Source organism: Drosophila takahashii, chromosome 2R (assembly GCF_030179915.1).
Source record: "Drosophila takahashii strain IR98-3 E-12201 chromosome 2R, DtakHiC1v2, whole genome shotgun sequence".
NCBI lineage: Eukaryota > Metazoa > Arthropoda > Insecta > Diptera > Drosophilidae > Drosophila > Drosophila takahashii.
Genome location: NC_091679.1, coordinates 43,911,411 through 43,931,746, shown reverse-complemented (window position 1 = coordinate 43,931,746; position 20,336 = coordinate 43,911,411). Strand labels below are relative to the sequence as shown.

The following is a 20,336-nucleotide window of genomic DNA, read 5'->3' as shown; positions in this document are numbered from 1 at the left end:
ACTGTCCTCATGGATTCATGTTTTCCTTTGCCATTAAATGCCATAACTGTTTGTCTACACGGGCGACCTGAGTGCAATAAGTTTATTATTATTGTTGTTATTCCAGTCCCAAGGATCTCGGGGTGAGTGGGTGTAGAAGAGGGTGTGGGCGTGGGCGAGGTGAGGAAGGAAAGTACTCATTAATACGTGATGCGGCAGGCCGAACGTGCGGCGACTCCAAAGTGACAAAAGACAACAGAACAGCAGACAGAACAGAAAGTCAGCATTATGATGGCAATTTTACGCTGGAGTTAAACGCTGCGTATACGCAATTAAATAAAATATAGCCAAAATAAATATTGAGATTCCATTGAACCAGGAACAGGACACAAAACGAAAGTTATGGCCGAGGTCTCGCATCGCGAAAGAAAGCAAAATCAAATTTAAAGTTTAATGAAAAGTTACATAAAGACGGAGAAGGGCTATGGGGTTTCTTGAACCTTTTTGCACTTCTGGGGAGTTTGCTCCTTTGCATTTCACAAGCCAGCCACAAAGTTCATCTAACTTGAGTCCAGAAAATAACAAAGCCAAAGAAGTGCAGTCCGAATTTTTGATTTTGATTTCCATATCAGAATTTTTATTTGACAAATGCCAATAGCCCGGCGGTTGGCCTGTTCACGTGTTTATGTTTGCCTTTGGGCCATTCTTTGTTTTGGTTAATGTGCACCCCGGCCTTAAATTGGCTTAATGCCATTGGCCATTGACCATTGGTCGCCGATATTTTGACATTTTTTACAAGCTCTTCAACTTTTTGTTTTGTTTTTTTTTTTTCTGCCGAAAGCTTGGCGCGCAGGCGCGTTCGTTGCCCTCGTGTGAACGTGTTTGCAATGCTGATAAATGTAAATCAGCAAAACAAAATTATTAATTTTATAGCTGAAAGTCATAAAGTGATGACTGCGCGTGTGCAATTCGCCTCTATGGGTTTTAAAGCCTATTACCATAATTCTTAAGAAGTTCTTAAGGAACCTTAAAAAAATACATACAATTCTGTAGTTTGGAATTAAATTTATTCCACTATTCAATAAAAATATTTCCACTTTAAATGTACATAAGTAGACAGCACAGACAATCGGTGCCAGTGAGTGCTCGTCTTTAGAAACAGTCATATCGCTATTTACTATATTGAAATGAGCATGATTCATTTCGCTTTATATTTCTATAATTTTTATTAGATACACAATTATTCGAATTTATTTTAATGAAACGATTCAATATATTTATGAGTCCTGTCACATTTTTTAACATTTTAAATTTAATAGATATTATGTGCAAGGGTATATAAACTTCGGCTCAGATTTTAGTTAGTTTTAACAACAACATATATTGTTAATTATAACGAACAAACAATTAAAAAAGCTACATATTTTACCTATGCCCAGCTTCTTTAAAACAAAAATTCCTATGCCCGTTAAATGGATTGTATTTTTAGGAATGTGTCACATTTTGAATTTTTATTTCCTCTAGTTGCTGGACGTTAAAAACTCCGCCCCATACACCAGTCGCCCCTAGTTGGGATCGCAACTTTTATGTAGCATGCAAATTAAAAAATGTCGCTTTTTATTGGATTTTTATCGACTGCTGAATGACAGGCCCGGCCGGCCGAGAGGGTCAGCAGTGACATGGACATGGACATCTGTTTCGAGCCCCTTTGCCACACAGAACCGAGAGCAGAGAACCTCCCCCTGAAATGTCAGTTTGGGCTGCTGACCTCAATGATGTGCTAATTGAAATCAAATGCCAGTCTATCTTGGAAATTTCGGGATGCAGGGCCCATTGAGACTGATGACTCAGGGTTCCGAAACTGAAGAGAAAATAAATTTCGGTTTTCTTCATTTGCAATGGCACGTCTTGCTTAGCTGTGGTCTCCTATTGCCTTTTGTTTATAATAAATTTTATTTATATTTTCGGTTAATAGCATTACTCAACGGGGGTTTCCGAGAATCAACCGGGGATAGTCAGTCGTGCGCCGAAATAAAATATGAAACATAACTTATGCACTTTTGTGGTCTTCTGCCTGTGATGAAAGGGTTAACCCAGACTTGAGTTTGTGGGTGATGCATTTGGGTGTGTCCTACGACCACAACACGTAGTTTCAGCCAAGATCCAGACAAAAGATGGCTGGCACATAAAGCCTGCAAAGAGTCAAGGACGGCAGACAACTTTATTTATTTTTCATTATTTTACAAAATTATACGCGACTTGAAAAACGGAAAAATACTTTTTAATTGCGAGGGTAGGGCAGTTACTTGAGAATAAATTCTGAGTAAATATATTGTATACTAGGTAGTATGGTAGGCCTTCTTAAGGAACTATAGGCTATACAGCATGACTGAGCTTCACTTAAAGAGTACCAGAGTAAAAAGCTGTAAAGCTGTCTTGCAAGTTAAACTGATCTGGTTTTATTCTGGACCATAAAGAATTTCATTTTGTCATTTTAACTGATGCAAACTCAAGCGAACATAGTAAAGACGAAAAAATCCTCACATAAAATTGAATATCAAATTTAACATAATAAAATGCCTGCTTAATATTAGCAATCCAACAAAGAGGCTTGAAGGATTTCTTTTGAGATACCAAAAAGGAGTGGCCCCATCAATCAGTGCGGTTAATCAAACAATCACTCAATCAGACTTCCTGCTTGCCATTGAATTCCCCTTTTGTATCTAAAATCCTTAGTTTATTCGTTTGTGCGACAGCCATATCAAAATATTTAATTGCAATACAAAAGAAGACATTACACTCGATAAGAAGAACGGGGGGTAATCTCGGGGAAAGGTGGTTGTTTGAGGAAACCGAGAGGACGGCATTCCAGCACGTTTGAGTGCGTATAAATCAAAATATAAGAACAATATAAAGCGAAATTTAAAATCGCAGGAAGGAAAGCGAAGTGGAATGAGAATGGCGTGCATTTGAAGTGATTCAGCCCGTTCTGCAAAGCAGAAGAATCAGTGCAAAGATGCCTACGCAACAAGACACCAAGTGTCACTATCGCTTAGGCTTGCCCCGGGGTGACTCATCCATTCAAGAAGCGGGGATGGGATTGATATCGATGCGTAACTTTCCCGTTATCCAAACGAAACGAGGAAGATCCCCAGGCAAACACTCACTTAAAAAAAAGGGGGTGCTGACAGGGAAGGACGCTGGCATCAAACTCAGCTGCTGAATGACTGGCGTTTCGGATCTCGGATCTCGGAACGATATCCGATCGCCTTGCGCCCCGGCCGTATAAAAGAATCTAAGCGGAGCGCTTGGAGCCTCAGTCTAGCATTAAAAACGCACAACGAACTTGCAGTTACGGCAGCTTGCTGCGGGAAGGCAAATCTTTAGCAGCTCACATATATAGTGTATTTAAGCAAATTAGCGAGAGTGTTTAAAACAAATTAACTTGTGCTTCCGCTGCGTGAAAAGCTCAACGCCGTCGAGAGAGTGAAGAAATAAAAGCAGAGAGAGTGTGAGAGAAAGCTGCGCCCTCGAGTGAATCATCAAAGTGAATCTAACAGCTAGCCAAAAGTTGGCTAACTTCTAGTTAACAGTGAGCTAACAGCGACTGACTGCTAAGGTGAGTCCTAGCCGGATAAAGAGCTTTCAAGTGGCTCCTGTTGCTTGTATTTTTTAAATTTACATAAAATATAAATATATTAAATAAATTATAACTAACAGCTAGCCAAAAGCTGACTAACTTCTAGCTAACAGGGGGATAACAGCTTAAGGCTCCTGAAGTTTTTTTTGTTGAGTTAAAAAGTATAAATAAATTTAAATATTTATACTATAGAAAAATAAATGTATTTTATCACCATTCGGCATACATAACTACCAGTCAGCCTAGAGCTTACTAACTGCTAGCCAGAAAATAAGAGCTTTTTCCCTAATCCTGTTGCTCTGTAATCAAATGCAAGGGACGAAGGACAAAAGGGGGCGGCAAACTATTTCCAACCACCAGAACTAGGATTCCTATTCCATCTATGGCAGTGTGTGTGTGAGCCTGTTTTTATGGTTATTCGCGTGACTCGTAAACTAGTAACAAACACACAGGTCTTAGCCATTAGACTACACACACTACGAAAGCAAGAAGTAGGGGTAGTACTACGAAGACGACGACGCGAACATTATTTAGCTGCCACCACAAAGGCAGAAAACAGAAAGGCAGAAAGCCAGACGAGTCGCAATCGGAACTTGCTGTGAATCGGTCGCTATCGCACCTCTCGGAACAAGTCGCTGTGTTTTTTATAGAGAATCTTGAGTAGAATGCTAGCCAGCTGGACATGAGTGTGGATAATACCGTAATACCCAATCATAGCGAAATTCGCCTCGAAGTGATAGTGGATTCTATTATAGAATGAGTTCGCCTCGCGCTTATCTAACTACGAAGATCTAATCGCAATCGGTGCGCAGATAAAAGCCTGATAAAGTTTTAAACACCGCCGGTGAGGAACTTAAAGAAAACAAAAGTCGCTTTGTGCAATATTTGCTGAAGGAACACGGGTAACCGACTTGATTATTTCACAAATTGGTTTATGCAAATTCTGTTTGCTCAATTTTTCGTCTGTGCCTGCCTTATGGTAAGTATACGTAGAGTGACTCATCTCGGGGACTCGGGGAGTTCCACTTTCTCAATGGCAATCAGCATCATCATCATCATCATCTGCGAAAAGCGATCTTTTGTGTGGACTTTGCATTTGACATTGCGGCCTGATTATAGACACGGCCTAAACAATCATCACGTAGAGCCAGCCGCTTTGAAACATTCCGATACATGAATACATATAATTATAGATACATCGTATATCAGCAGATACTTCATATATCGCTTGCCAAACGACTATCAAAGGCTGACCGTGACGTGATTGAGTTTTAGAAATAGTTTTTCGCACTCAAAGTCAGAGCCGCGCACTCTATTCAAAATAAATAAATCTATACTATGTATTCAAATGCAATTAGCATTATCTCTGCCCCATCTATATGACAATTATATGTTCTGCTTGGCTTGGTGGCACAGTTCAAAGGCAAAAGTCAATGCGAAATCGCTTGTTTTTCAGCCGCGCCGTGGAAAAGTTCATTTCACTGCCGCTGCGAAGGCAACAAACCTACGGGAGTGAGGGGCATGGTCTAAAAATACCATAAATAGTTGTCATTAAAGGCAGAAGCAGCTCATAAATATTTCATTGTTCCGATGGCAGGGCAGCAGCAGAAACAGAAACAGAAACTGCATCGCGCAGCAGGCGACGACGACAAGTCAACTTGTCCACTGCCATAACAGAAGAGTATATATATCTGTACATATATATTCCCAGAGCCCAAACAGATGGAGAAAATGGGTATGGGGAGTGGGGCCTCTTAAAGAGCGGCTGACAGCAGGCCAGATGCACTTGGTCCATGAATAAATGGCAACAGCATCGCTTTGTTCTGCAGTCAAGTTCTGCCAAGTTCCTCGGCCAGTTTCCATAAAGCGAATCAGGAATTGTCGTTGAGGCAAAATGTCGCCTATTATCTGGCTGTCGGATTTGGATTTACTTTTCCCTTTTAGCTAGTTAGTTTTTTGCTTTTTAACTGCATGCCCAGCGGAACCTTTGGCTTGGGCTGGTAAACAATTGTTCCAGACGATTACTAGATTTGTTTGCGCTTAGGTAGCAATCAACTTCACGTGGCCCCTGCTTTTCGAGCGACTGAGTCACCGAAAATTGCACTCAATTGAAATTAATGGGATGGCACAGACGTAGGCTGGAATATTTTATTGATTCCCAGAAGAGCAGATGCGCAGAGATGAATAGCTTATTAGCACTGCTTCTTTGGGGTGATGCTAATCGGGTTTATAAACCAAAATGCAAAGAGCTGCTAGATCCACGCTATCTAAGTTAATTATAAAAGCAGAAAAATACGATAAAACTAAAATCCGTCAATTTAAAATATTACTATTTTATATATATTATTATAACTACCAAATAAAGTGGAAAATTATTAACGTCACATATATTTTTTAGCTAAATATCATACCCTTTTAATTAAATTTTATTAAATTATTAAATTAAATTTTGAAGAATTATTTTTAAAATCATACACATTTTTTTAAATTTGTATTTGAGTATGCATCTATTAATAAATTTTTATTATCATCCAATTGTTTTTAAGGAGGCTTTTTTCTTATTCACCAAAAAATTCGAAGTATGTGCTACATCTTGCGAAAAATTTATATGACACCATTTATTATATTTGTATTTTTAATACATTTTATCTATTTCGTGCTGTAAGTGTTTCTTCTCTTTTCAAATGATTCAAATATTTCTTCTGCAAAATAAACTCGTATTTAGTTTGTAAAATATTTCTATCAATATTACCCTTAGTCCCAATAAAATTATCATTTTTTAACTTACGCATTACTCATACGTTCATTGAGAAATCGCTTGGCGACGGGGAATCCAAACCGCAGATTCATTCATAAGTTTACTTTCGGTGAGGTGTGGTTCAGATCGGAAATTCACTCGAAATCGTATGCGAATTTCAAGAAACAAAAGCTGTTAAGTTGTTACCGTTTGCCGAAGGGAGAAGGGAATATGCTAAACTTCAAGATAAACTGTCAAATGCCACTGAATGTGAATATGAGTTTTTTTGTGGCCACAGCGGCTGCTGGTGTCTCTGTTTGCTGGACCGGCGAATGACACATGTGCGGATGATTCCAAGAAGCGCATTACTCATACGCCCCCCTCTCCGGCGGAAAGGAGAAGGGACAACTTCGATTATTGGCAACAGGTTTCGACAGTTACCCCAAACCGAATCGGAATCTACAGCGCCACTTAGCATCGCTGTTAAAGAGCTTTTCCCCTCCTTCTTTTTGAAAAGCTCAAAAACGATCGTCGTTCAGTCGTCGTCGGTTTTCAGCGAGCGCTCTGAAGATCAGTTGAAATTTGCGCGCTGCCCAGGGCGGATGTGTTTAGCGGCGAAACAGAATCACAGAATTCGAGCCAAGATTATCTCAAGTGCCTAAGACCGAAGAAAGATATTCGAAAAGTGAACCAGTTCAGTTTTGAGTTTTGTTTTTCGAACGCGGAAACGAGCGGGAAAATGGAAGTGCCAGCGGGCAACAATTAGTGCAGCCAGACATAAAGACCTATAAGCTCGAAGAGTAACGTAGAAACAAAAGGATTGCGATTATAAGTAATAAATTATAAACAACGACAACACATCCACAGCGGAATACGCAGCGACGACAGTCTACAGAAAAAAAGAAAAGAAAAATGTATGTGCCCGAGAGCTAATTAATTAATTTGTAAGTGTTGCAAGCGGCATGCAGGCAACAAAGGCAATAATACAGTGATAGTTCATTGATCTGAAACTGCAACCCACTCGCAGCTCTCGACTCTCGACTCTCAGTTAATTGAAAGGTCAAGAAGCGCGACCAAACCCATTAATCAGGCCCAACCAAACCCTTTGAGCACTCCACTTTGGAGGTGAACTTGAATTCCACTCCAAATTGGAAGTGTTTCGACATGGGCGCCTAGTTGCCCAACTCTACGTACACGATATGGCTATGCTATCACTAAGGTCAAGTTCTAGTAACACTTGGACACTCATACCCCAAATTATTCATTTGGTAATTCACAACATAACACCCGGCCGATCCCCATCATATCTTATCGCCGCTCGTGGGGCATATTCATTGGGAATAAAGTCAGCTGATAAGGTGAACAATGCCAAAAAGCTATGGCAAGTGGAATTCGATGTTTTTGGGTAGTTTCGGGGGGTATTTTTTTGTACAGACGTCAGTTGGCCAAAACTGGTTGGAATATAATTTATTTTAATTTGTTTGTAAACGAGCTTTGACTCACGCCTCTTCGCAGAAATCGAAGAATTTCGATTCGGAGAAGATGGGAAGAGGCAGCCGGCAAACCGGTAAATCCACCTTATCAGCGTTGAGCAGAAGCCCTGCTTATGACCCAATTCAGAACACTCGGACGTGTGCTACATGTCGTATACGTAACCATTATGATAAAAGTGGCTGAAAAACAGGGCAAACTTTCGCATCGATTGCTTTGGCCAAAGCACTTAAAACTCACTCGTTTTTATTGATCTAACAGCCCGGGGAAATGCGTCCATTGTTATGACAACCCCAGTGAAGCGAAAGAACCTCTCCCCCAGAACTTTCCCCTTCAACCCATCAAGCGAGTTAACCACACGGCGCTAACCTTAAACTGTCAGCCAGCCGACCTTCAACCCGGGACGAAACATTTGCCCAAAAGAGAAAATGGGAATTGTTTATGGTATTTGCTTAACAGAAATTATTGTAATCAGATAACACCCGACGACCAGCAGGGGTATATTCATTATATATTTGCATGTTCATTTGGTTCTAGCGGCTAATTGCCGTTCATAAAAAAAAGCCTGTTAAATGTGTCCGCCCAGAAATCCCAGGCGATTAGTCAGCAGTCTTAACTGTGCAGTGTCCGCTGGCAGATAGTATATATATCACATATTTGCAGAAGTGCCTACCTGCCGTATACTTGATACGACTTATCGCACTTTTCGCTGATGTCACGGGAAAATTGTCAGAGACAGACCAGCATAGGTGCAAGATATAGTGGGATAAACATCCCCATAAACATATTTATATATGCTGGCACTTGTCTCGCGCCCTAGGTCAACACCATCCATCCAAATCAGCAAAACTGCGAGTTATTTTTAGCAAACCAAATATCAGAATATCAACAAAAGGCCCCACCATCCTTTACGGTTATTGCCGACTTGGTATTTACTAGTCTAAAATTAAATTCTAATTGGAGTCTAAACTTACACAAAGCCGTTTATGACGTCCGAGCTGGCTGGATGGCCAGACATCAGACCACATGACTTTCTATATCTCGGCCGATCAAAATATCATGTAGTCGTACAGGACAGCTGGCTCAACGAATCCGAAATACCCTCGGGGGGATTAGAGATGGAGATAGGGATCAGCAAATATTTGACTCTGATAAGGGGATATTCTGGGCTTCCGAAGGCTTAGTGGAGTGGATGTGAGAGTGCAGTTTTATGCTATAAAGAGTCTTGTTTTGGTTCTACATTACCATGCATAACAAAGGGTATACTATGGCGTATGGTCATCTCGAGTGTTTTACTCGAGTTGTACTATTTTTTACTACGACTTGGCATACTACGTATGTATAACAGCCCTCTTCTTGGCACTTCCGTTTGCCGTTCCGCCTGCCACACAGAAAGTGTGCCACATTCAACCTGTTGGAAAAGGGAAATGGGAAATGGGAAAGTGGGAGTGGCGGGTGGCAACGGTTTCCGTTCGCCCTTTTGCACTTGTACTTGGCCTGGTCCCTTTCGGTTCTACATATTCCTGTGTGTTTCTCTGCTTTATTACTTGGCCGGCTTTATGAAATATTAATTGACCTTTTTTTTAATCCACCTTCCACCTTTGCCTTTGCAGTGATATAAAGTTCAAAGTGCTAAGCGCGGCAAGTGGAACTCTACAACTACAACTACAGCTACATGACAATTAGACAAACCAGCAACAAAATGACAAACTGCCAAAGTTCAGTGTTCATAGTCGTAGGCACCCTGTTTGCCATCCTGACAGCGGCGCAAACGGCACCCGTTTCCACCACCACACAGGCAGAGGTAAGTTGTTGGGTGATTAAGTTATTAAGTTATTAGCAAACAAAAAACACAAATTATAGAAACAGTTACCCGGTAAATGGCTAAATTAAATCATCATTTTTCGATGCATCTATCTTATAAATAATCATCATCTAATGTAATATAATACAAGGTTAAAAAAAAGGGATGTATGTCCTGTAGCCAAAACGGCTTCACATAGAAATCTAAAACAAAAACCGAAAATCAGAAAGAATTGAATGAATGGGAATAATTTATATAATTTATTTTGTAAAAAAGTGAAGATAACAACATCGCGTATTACGGAATGAGGAATCGGAATCTGTATTGAAACAGGAAAGAAATGAATCAGAATCGAAATCAGTTTGTTGCACTTGCGGTGAGAGATAGCCGCTTTGTCTGCTCAGTCTGCCTGTCTGGATATATACTATATGGTCTATATGGCCACTCTGGGGATTTACTTCCGATTTGCATGACAGGCGTGCCAGGCGCTCAGCGCTCCGAGTTGGTTGCATTTGGAAATTATACTTAATTTTCCACAAGTGAACAAAATATATTTCGTATTCACGAGTGTGACTGTGCAACAGGCTTACGCGCATCGCATGTCAACGGAAATTTTTATTCCATACACACACATTCGGTTTTGGCCCGGCTCAGAGGTTCTAGCCTTAGCCTTAGCTGGATATGAGGGCTTTGGAAAGTGCATGCCCGCCGGCTAATTGCAGTCTGATTGCTTGATTATCGCTATCGTTATCGCTCGCGACATTGGCTTTCCACCAGGAAAACTCGCACGCCATTGACTGGCCAGCTAATCGATTCAAATGCATGTATCACTGGCCATTTCCCAGTGATCTTGGAAAATATTAATAAAACCACTGATTAGCATATAGAATTTTTTGGAATTTCCGCTCTTTAACTCAGTAAGTGCATTGCCATTTTTTTTAGATTCTAAGAACAGATAGAAAAACCCATTTGGAATCGACCTCAACCTTTTGACTCGGCTTATCTCTGGGGATTTAATATTGGTATTCCAATAAATAAAAGAATCTCTAAGCCAAGATACTGATAGGCTATGAAATTAAAGAAGTTATTGCATTTTAATACTCTTTTTCAAAATACCATTTATTTAAAGGAATGATTCAATGATGGAAAATCCCAGAAAAAGACTTCTTAACCTGTCACTCAGTAACTTTAGCAACGCGCAGTTTGAAATGCATTAAAAGCCACCGAAAAAAACTGATAACAAAAAACGCCATAAATTATAGCTTTCAATTAATTGAATAATTCCTCCCCGCCAGCAACTTGATTTCCACGCTTTCAATTTATAAATATTTATCTCTGGTTAATTGCTTGTCATGATCGAATGTAATTTCCATTTACAAAAAATGTACAACAATTGCTGGAGCATCGGCACGTTTGCAATCTACCTGAAGCTAATCACGTTTATTTGCCGCAGACTTGCATAAATTAATTGGGGAAAAAGTATAGAGAAGCGGCGTCGGAGCCCAGAACTTCCTGATTAGCCATTTACGATCGCATATCGCCCAGGTGATGATACAGCCAATCGATTCGCTTTTAGCGCGTGCTTAACATTGTTTTTAGTTTTTAGGCTTTATTTATGTTTACGTAACTCGAAAGCCGACTTCTAATTGGTATGTTGGGCGCGTCGGCCATAACTTGGCTCGCAGTCGCTGGCCAGTCGCCCCAAAAGCAGCCAACGGGCGACGTGTTCGTCTCTCCAATGTCAGGTTCTTTGTTCCTACAGCCAAACGCTTTCTAATAAATCTCCTGGCGAATGCAAATCGTGAGGACCACCTCGATATCAGATTGCACTTTCTCATAGGCGACCATTAATAATCTGGTGCTCAGATCAGATCGAAGCAGGAAAAACTACTTATATTCATGACTCATAAGTTTGGATAGCGAGTAGCGCCGCACATAATGGAGCTGTCAAGAGGTTAATTACTCGCACCCATGAGCGAAATTGGAATGAGCTCAGGCATTCGTCATCGCAGGGGGCGAACAAAAGAAAGAAAACCAGTAAAACTTTCCTGCTCCAAATATAGCCAATCAAAGTTAGAACAACTGCTTCGGGTTAATTCGCACTTTACCACCTCATTTCCCCGTTTTTGCATTTTCCCCATTATCCCTGCCAAAATCAATCAATAGAAATTGTGTGCTTTTCGCCAAGTTTGATTGATTTGCCTATGAAATAGTTGCGTGCGACCTTCGCGAGGTGCCAAAAGCACAAACAAACAAACAAAATGTTTGCTTTTTGCCCCTTTTGAGAACATCCTTTCTCCTTTTCAGACTTCCACTAAGGTCATCCATAGCCTAGCATTTCACGCGTCTTGCCATAAACAACCTGGGCTAAACAAGCGCCTAAAAAGGCTGGCAAATATTCAGAAGCAGCAGCAATAAAATCCTTTTTTGCCTCAGTTATGCATGAATAGCGCTTTTTATTGTCCGGTTATCTTAGCATCTTGACGCTTATTTATCGCTATGCGAATTAGCCACTTGAAGGGAGCCAGAAAAAAGTGACTAAAAAAACGGTAATGGAAAGACACCTTGTGTGGTGGAAATGTCAAATATTCTGTGGGAGTTTCCCTGGCCAAATGTCAAGGAATTTGTCTAAACTGAATTATGTGCTCACCATTTTTGGTATTTAAATTCCAAAGTTCTTCTCTACGCAAAAGAAAAGGATTTTATGTAAACTGAGAGAAATTGTTCTTGAATTGAGAACATTCGTTCTCTAAAAATCGAATAAGAGTTGAATGTTCTTCATATCAGACCAAAATGCTGAGAAGATAGGCAGTGTAAATACAGCAAGCTCAACTAATTAATTTCGTTCTATTCATCTCAAATAAGCACTTTCAAATTCCCTCTGTGTACGTAAAAGTACGCTCTATAACCCAATTTGGTTGGCAAAATCCAGCTCGAAATTCTTTCAATTTAATCCCTCTCTCTGGTCCTGAATTAAATTGAATGGGTTATACAACTTTAAGCTGCATTTAAGACTGCCGTTGGCCCAGTTTCTGTTTTGGTTTTCCTCGCTTTTCGTTCGGTTGTTTGGTTTGGTCGTTATAGTTTTGAGTTTTCTTTTTCAATCTGACCAATATCCCAAAAAGAAATGCCGCCAAATGAGGCGCCTGCGCTTCGATTTGCGGTGCTAAAGTGCCGAAGTGCCGAAGAGTGAGGGGTAATGATGTAATCGCCGCGTTAAAAAGCATTTAAACAAGTTAAGCCTGTTTGCTAGTTGGCAGCGAGATTGGATTGAACAACTCGAAATTGCCTGCGCAGTTGTCGCAGTGGGAAAATCGCAGGGAAATGCAGGGAAAACCTGCGCGCTATTTGCCTTTAATTGTCGCAGACACTTTCGTTTATGCACGTGCCACGCAAATATTTGTGCAACTAGGTCTAGGTTTGTTTGTTTGTTAGTTAGAAAGGGGAGCGAAGGGTGGATAGAGAGCCTTTCTATCCCCTCTTGAGAAAAGTCAACGACCTGAGTGACCCACATTCCAACGTAAACTAACCACGCACCCCCGAAAAGCGTAGGAGTTTTCCTTTTCCACTCGCTCGCTGGGCAATAATTTTCCCATCAATTTTCCCCAGCAAATACACGTACATTGTATAAACGAAAAGTATACACAAAGCGGTATACTTGTTTATAATTTATGCATGTCCTGTTCTTGTTTCTGCCGGAAATAAACGAGCGGAGTCCGCCTTCAATTTAAATGGGTGAAAGTTCATTGACTCCAAGGAGCAGCTCCCATTTCTACCTTTCTATCCCCCTCGAAATCAAATAAACTCTGCAAGTTTGCACCTGTGCAAATTGTGTTAAATATTTGAAGGTTGCATTGCGATTTGTAGCATACTTTGCTGGGTCCACAAACACACGTGCAAGTTCTAGAAGTTCTGAAGTTGCCTTTGCCTTTGGCTCTGGCTCGCTAGCCCCCGTGGTCCACTTCCTGCAAGTTCAACTCCTTCGGTTCCTTCGGCTAAGTAAACCAGGCAAGCAGGTCAGCCAACTGAATAGATATTTTCCCTCGCAAACTGCTAGTTACTGGGTATAATTACACAGGGAAAATATTCCCTTAAATATCAGAAAGATATTTTGGAAATTTAAGTCACTTTAAAACATTGTACCCATTTTTTCTGTTTATAATTAATTAATATAGGAAATTATATTCATCTGAAAAAAAAAGATTTTTTGGTTTTTTTTTTTAGTTCAATTAACGTAAAAATCCACTGTTTTAAATTGTTTTATTATAAAACAAAAAACTTTTTTCCAAGTGTACTTTCAGTTAGTAACACAGTGAAATAACTAGAGTGCTGGGGCGTGGCGAAAGCCATTCTTTGTTGACATTTTCGTTTTGATTCTCCGCAAACAGAAGAGCGCACCGAATTTGTGTCAATGTCCCATAATAAATTGAAGTGCAATTTCAACGCCCTCTGAATCGTGACCCAACTGCAACTGACCCTCACCTCACCACCCCCTTTTTTCGCAATGATTTGCATGGCATCTGTCCGCCGAGAATCGCTAATCACATGCAAATGCACGAATATCCCAGTGGACTTCGATGCGGATGCATTCGACTGACCACTTAAATCGATAGAACAGGTGTACTGAGAATCGCAGACCGATGACTCCCGAAAAATTAGTTGGCTTAAACATTTCCGTTTTGGCCCCAACTTCCGTTCGCCTTGTGACGCATTCACTTTTGAATGGAGAAAATGCGTCAGAAATGACTCAATTACGGACTGGTTGAGTAGTCTTTTGTTTGCTGCCAATGGGGGAGTTATCTTATCGATAGAATAGATAACCGAAAGGCCCATGTTTGAGGGCCCCGAACAATGCATTCGATTGCCGAGTCAGTATTGTGTTTGTTCTATGACAAAAGCTGCATTACAATCCCGAGAAAAACAAGGCATAACACCTTTGCAGCGATTTCTGGGCAATCAAGAGGTTCGTGCCTGCTGTTTCGAGCGAGTAATTATGTTAATTGCATAAAGAGGCATTCCTAAGGTCGCCAGTGAGTCAATGAATTTTTTCTGAATTCTGAATCCGAATCTGAATCTGAATCTGCATTTCGAGTGGATCTCGAGATGAGCGACAGATACTTTCCACTTGAACCCCGCTTTGTTTACAGTTCGTTTACCTCTGAGAGCAGAAAACCCAGCTGATCGTTGGTATAAAATAAATAAAGAAACCCACCCAGAAAAAAAGATCACAGAGCCACTGGCTGAAGCCCCGAAGACGCCACATGAATTCTTAAGTGCGAAGCGAAATGTTTACTTCCTCGCAGGCGGAAAGAACACAATAAAAATTAACAGTCAGCTGGCATTATGCAAGATTCGGCAAATCATTATACAACATGTACTATATACACTGTACATACAAACATTAAGTCATTAAGAATGTGCGACACATAAACGACTGGGTAGACCTGATCAACATGCCAAATCCGAAATCATCGTATGGCCAAAACGTTAAGCGCATAAAACTCTCGTAAGTTCGAAAGCTGAATTTGCCGTTGTAATTGGCCAGACAGCAAATTCTAAATAGTTAGCCAGCTTAACTGTTAGGATAACCTCGCATTGTTCTCCGATCGGCGCACAAGTGCACTTCCCTGATGGGCAAACTGTTTTTATTCGATTTCTCAATGTTACATTTACAAATTACAATTAGCAATTGAAACGCTTCCTTAATGTTGGCGATGCTTGACGATCGATTAAGAGTTTTCACACCTTCACCAGTCACGTCGCTATCGCCATATGGATGTGGATGTGGAAATCGATATGGGTAGCCCCCTCCTCCCCGGAGGTTTATTTATACATGCTATAAGGCAGTCGTAAATTATGCAAGTCAGATAGAAAGGAGACAGGACTAATCAGATGGCCATAAATCAAGTTGGCCGCAACGGGTGGCCATCAGGCGCAGCCCATTGATCTTGCTTTAACCAACTTATTTTTATTTCCCTTTCCAGATCTACCTGTCCCAGTTCGGCTACCTTCCCGCCTCCGCCCGCAATCCTGCCAGCAGTGGTCTCCACGACCAGCAGACCTGGGTCAGCGCCATCGAGGAGTTCCAGAGCTTCGCGGGCCTGAACATCACCGGCGAGCTGGATGCGGAGACCATGAAGCTGATGTCCCTGCCCCGCTGCGGAGTCAGGGATCGCGTGGGCACCGGCGACAGTCGCTCCAAGCGGTATGCCCTCCAGGGCAGCAGGTGGCGCGTCAAGAACCTCACCTACAAGATCTCCAAGTATCCCAAGCGACTGAAGCGAGTGGACGTGGACGCGGAGATCGGACGCGCCTTTGCCGTTTGGTCCGAGGACACCGATCTGACCTTCACCAGGAAGACCTCCGGACCCGTGCACATCGAGATCAAGTGAGTTTGGTTAATAGTTTACCCCTCCTCTGCCGCCACACACACAGTATACCTCCTCAGACCATGAATACTTACCACCTTTATAATTATTTATCCAGATTCGTAGAAAGCGAGCATGGTGATGGCGATGCCTTCGATGGTCAGGGCGGCACTCTGGCCCACGCCTTCTTCCCCGTCTTCGGCGGCGATGCCCACTTCGACGATGCGGAACTGTGGACCATTGGCTCGCCGCGTGGCACCAATCTCTTCCAGGTGGCCGCCCACGAGTTCGGTCACTCCCTGGGTCTGTCCCACTCGGATCAGAGCTCCGCCCTGATGGCTCCCTTCTACCGCGGCTTCGAACCGGTCTTCAAGCTGGACGAGGACGACAAGGCGGCCATCCAGTCGCTGTACGGCAGGAAGACGAACCAGCTGAGACCCACCAACAACTATCCAGCCACCACGCAGCGACCTTTCACGCCGCCCAAGGTGCCGCTGGACGACTCCATTTGCAAGGACTCCAAGGTGGACACGCTCTTCAACTCGGCGCAGGGCGAGACGTACGCCTTCAAGGGCGACCGGTACTACAAGCTGACCACGGACTCCGTGGAGGAGGGCTACCCGCAGCTCATCTCGAAGGGCTGGCCGGGATTGCCGAGCAACATCGACGCGGCCTTCACGTACAAGAACGGCAAGACGTACTTCTTCAAGGGCACCCAGTACTGGCGCTACCAGGGTCGCCAGATGGACGGCGTCTATCCCAAGGAGATCAGCGAGGGCTTCACCGGCATTCCGGATCATCTGGACGCAGCGATGGTCTGGGGGGGCAATGGCAAGATCTACTTCTTCAAGGGCAGCAAGTTCTGGCGCTTCGATCCCGCGAAGAGGCCACCGGTGAAGGCCAGCTATCCCAAGCCCATCTCCAACTGGGAGGGAGTTCCCAACAACCTGGATGCTGCTCTGAAGTACACCAATGGATACACGTACTTCTTCAAGGGCGACAAGTACTACCGATTCCACGACGCCCGATTTGCTGTAAGTATTTAGCAAAGAAGAACCTGAATGTACTTATTATATCCCCAATTTTCACCCAGGTTGACTCCGCCACGCCCCCCTTCCCCAGACCCACCGCCCACTGGTGGTTCGGCTGCAAGAACACGCCCTCGTCCACAGGTAATATCGTCGAGGGCTCATACAACGAGTTCGACCAGCAATCCATGATGCCGCATGCCGACGATGGTAATGGTGATGACTTTGACGCAGGTGAGTGGGACCGACTCAGCGGTAGTTTTGTTTGAGCTACTGGATCCACGAATATATCGATCGAATCCCGAACTCTGTAAAGTCAAAAAGATCTCATAGAAAGAAGTCTTGTATGAGTTGTTACTTAGCGAGAAGCAGTTACGAGTCATGAAATGATTATGATAATGATAATGATAAATCCTATCTATATGGTATGTTTAATTAAGTTAATGTCTATGTAGTGAAATTCTATTACTCAAGTCGAATGTGTTTGTCTATGTTGCCTATGGAAGAAATACATTTATAATACTTATTGAAAAAACTAATTACCAAACTGTGTATGTCCATGTCTTTTGCTCAGTCTCTATATATATTGTGTTTATTTATTCTGTACAATTATTCATTTCTAAAATCTTGATTTTGTGGTGTTTTACTTTAGTTTTGTTTCCCTATTTCTTAGAGACTTATGTGTAACACCTTTTACGAACTAACTTAACTCTACTAAACTCTATTTTTAAATAACATTTTTAAACTAGCGCTACTAATCCTGAAACTAACAAAACTTTGCCAACTTTCCACTTACTAACAACTGTGTGTTCTTTCCATTAACCAAACTTACACATCTCTGTTTATAATTTGCTTTCGGTATTTTGGGTTCTGTGATTCCAGTTAACTAACCAACTCAATTTAGCATACCATGTACAAAGAAGTTTAAGGCCTAAGAAACAACTATTAAAAAATAACTTAATATCTTGCTTACAGTTTAATAGCCAAGAAAATTATAAAGCAATTATCTACAGCAACAACAGCAGCAACAAAAACTACTGGTCAGTCGGTCTCACTAACGTGGTCCAAGATCAACGCCAATGAAAACCATCGCCCTAGTCTATAAGTCACCATCATAGCATGCGCACATTCTAACTAACTAACCCGTAGAACTTGCCAAAATACTTAGCACCTGAAAATGGTTACTAACTTAGTAGCTAACCCAAAGATAAAGCAACACTAATTGTTAAACACCACAAGCCCCGAAAAATGGGAACCCCAGACACCCAAGTTCCGTAGCTCCGTAGCACTAAGTATTTATCTAGATATGGTACTATTAATATTTGATTTTCCACTCCCCTGAACTAAACTCTTTACCCTGTAGAAAAAAACGCAAAAACTCGAACAATGTTTATGCGTAACCGTTTCCTTGTTTTGGCACCCTCGGCACAAAATTTCCAATGGCTAAGTGACGTATAAACCACCCACTCACCAACCACCTACACCACCCAAAATCACTTACACTTAGACACCCAAGTTTCTGAATTCCCCACGTTAATTGCATGAACAAACCGAACAACCCGTACTAATCTAGAGCAAACAAAAGATTTACACCTGCATGGGATGGAAAGTCGGCGGGTTTGATAAATTCTCGTAAATACCCCTGGTATATAGGGCTGTATACCCACACACATCCCGTTATGACCCACAATCGGATATTTTTGTATGACACTCGCTTAACAATCGCATGCACGTGCCTCCTGTGGCCCATAATCGTTTGTCGTTTAATTTGCATTCAAAAGCGTAAAAGCCGAGCTCCAAACTCGAATCATCTGTCTGTATGTATGTATGTATATTTCTTGCAGGCTTTAAGAGACGCGGATATAAAAACAAGAACAATTAACCACAGCACACATCCAGAAAAAACATCCAGAAACAACAACAGCCGAAAAAAACGAAACCAAAAAAACGAACACCAACTCCATTTACCCACCCACATAAAGACACATCACGCAGAAGAATTACAAAGCGAATGTGCCGCCCCATAAAGCATATAGTACATATAGCACATAGCGAAAAAAGAGCTTCTTCTGACTGCTACTCTCCTTTCTTCCCCGCCTCTTGCTCGTTTATTGTGTGTGTAGTTGTAGTCTCGCCTTGCTGATCTTCCTGCTCTTCGGTATTATCATCCAGTTTGTAGACTGCCTTTTATCACGTATGTTTGTTTGAGCACATCCCGACTTCCATTTTTGATCCATGCTACATCCCGAAGAATTGTTTTATTTATGCTTTCTGTTCTCTACTTTTGTTTTTTAAACAAAACAAATTTTTATTTGCGGTTGATACACATAGCACCGCAAGTGCCGAACCCGAATCCGAATGCGAGTCCCAATCTGGGAATTCTGCCCGGCTGGATGTGGGGCTTCACGAACAGATTCTTCTAGTCTAGAGGATCTCGTAACCTTGTAATTTGCCAGCATTAGTGTTTATTCATCGCCCGCTTGAGTGATCTCTCTGTCTGAATAAAGCAAAATCATCACAAATCGAAACATATATATAAAACATGCCACGCCCAAGATCTGCGCCGCCTGCCGAAACGCCAAACCAAGCCAAATAGAAAGAAACGAGTTTACAGAGTGAAGAGTATGTTACATCATTTATTATTTAATTTGAACCCCCTCCCCCTTAAGTTACTTAAGTTACATTTATTTTTCTATCCTGAGCTTCTTGAAAAAAACTCCCAACACTCAAAAAAAAACTTTATTTTAGTTTAGATCTACGACTCTTCTGCACAAAAAACATCCTTAACTTCAGTATCTTATACATCATATAACGTAACTAACTTGATCTCTTAAATACCCGATTTTTCCTAGCCGTGGGCGATCACCAGTCCAACGACGAGCCGATCGAACCGGAAGTGGCGGAGCGAACCGGAAATGGAGCCATGTCGCAAACGAAAATGTCGAGCACCTCCGCCGTAAGCACTGTGATCACCACCATCCTGATGTGCCTCGTCTCCAAACTCATCGTCAGCTAAAAGGGCCTCCTTTGTGAGCCAGGAACCTAGGAACAAAGCTAGCCACTCGAGTAAAGTTTCTAAAATTTTACCGCACCGTTGGTCTAATGGTCATTCAAATGCGTAACACCATATATCGAATACGATGAGAGGAAATCCAAATAAAAATAATAATGAAAGAGCATACAAATTGAAATCGAACAGAATATCAATTGTAAATTGAGCGATCAGCATGTGAAACAGGTGCCTTATCAAATACTTTTGTTGTTGTGTAAATAAAATCAGCCTTAAATA

At 41.8% G+C, this 20,336-nt stretch overlaps 1 protein-coding gene across 8 annotated transcripts; it reads left to right on the top strand.

Annotated features, from left to right (window-relative positions):
• Positions 1-4,191: 4,191 nt before the first annotated feature.
• Mmp1 (Matrix metalloproteinase 1) lies at positions 4,192-20,266 on the top strand. Of its 8 annotated transcripts, none has more exons than XR_006412275.2 (7): positions 4,192-4,598; positions 9,461-9,651; positions 15,636-16,039; positions 16,138-17,053; positions 17,113-17,191; positions 19,379-19,669; positions 19,900-20,041. XR_006412275.2 is itself a non-coding variant. In XM_044393371.2 (6 exons), exons 2-6 carry the CDS (start codon positions 9,523-9,525, stop codon positions 20,061-20,063), a joined length of 1,692 nt encoding a protein of 563 aa, XP_044249306.1. In that variant the 5' UTR covers positions 4,192-4,598; positions 9,461-9,522; the 3' UTR covers positions 20,064-20,266. The 8 variants fall into 8 exon arrangements, 6 of the variants coding, with proteins under 6 accessions (XP_044249306.1, XP_017010396.2, XP_044249308.1 ...); XR_006412273.2 differs by having other exon boundaries at positions 17,113-17,281; XM_044393371.2 differs by lacking the exon at positions 19,379-19,669 and having other exon boundaries at positions 19,900-20,266.
• The last annotated feature ends 70 nt before the right edge of the window (positions 20,267-20,336 follow it).

What these genes read in the sequence shown, in the direction of transcription:
- Mmp1 (XM_017154907.3), top strand. Translation starts at nt 9,523, where the DNA reads ATGACAATTAGACAAACCAGCAACAAAATGACAAACTGCCAAAGTTCA. An exon ending in CCACCACCACACAGGCAGAG is followed by an intron (nt 9,652 to 15,635) that starts GTAAGTTGTTGG and finishes TTCCCTTTCCAG; the next exon opens with ATCTACCTGTCCCAGTTCGG. An exon ending in CCCGTGCACATCGAGATCAA is followed by an intron (nt 16,040 to 16,137) that starts GTGAGTTTGGTT and finishes TTATTTATCCAG; the next exon opens with ATTCGTAGAAAGCGAGCATG.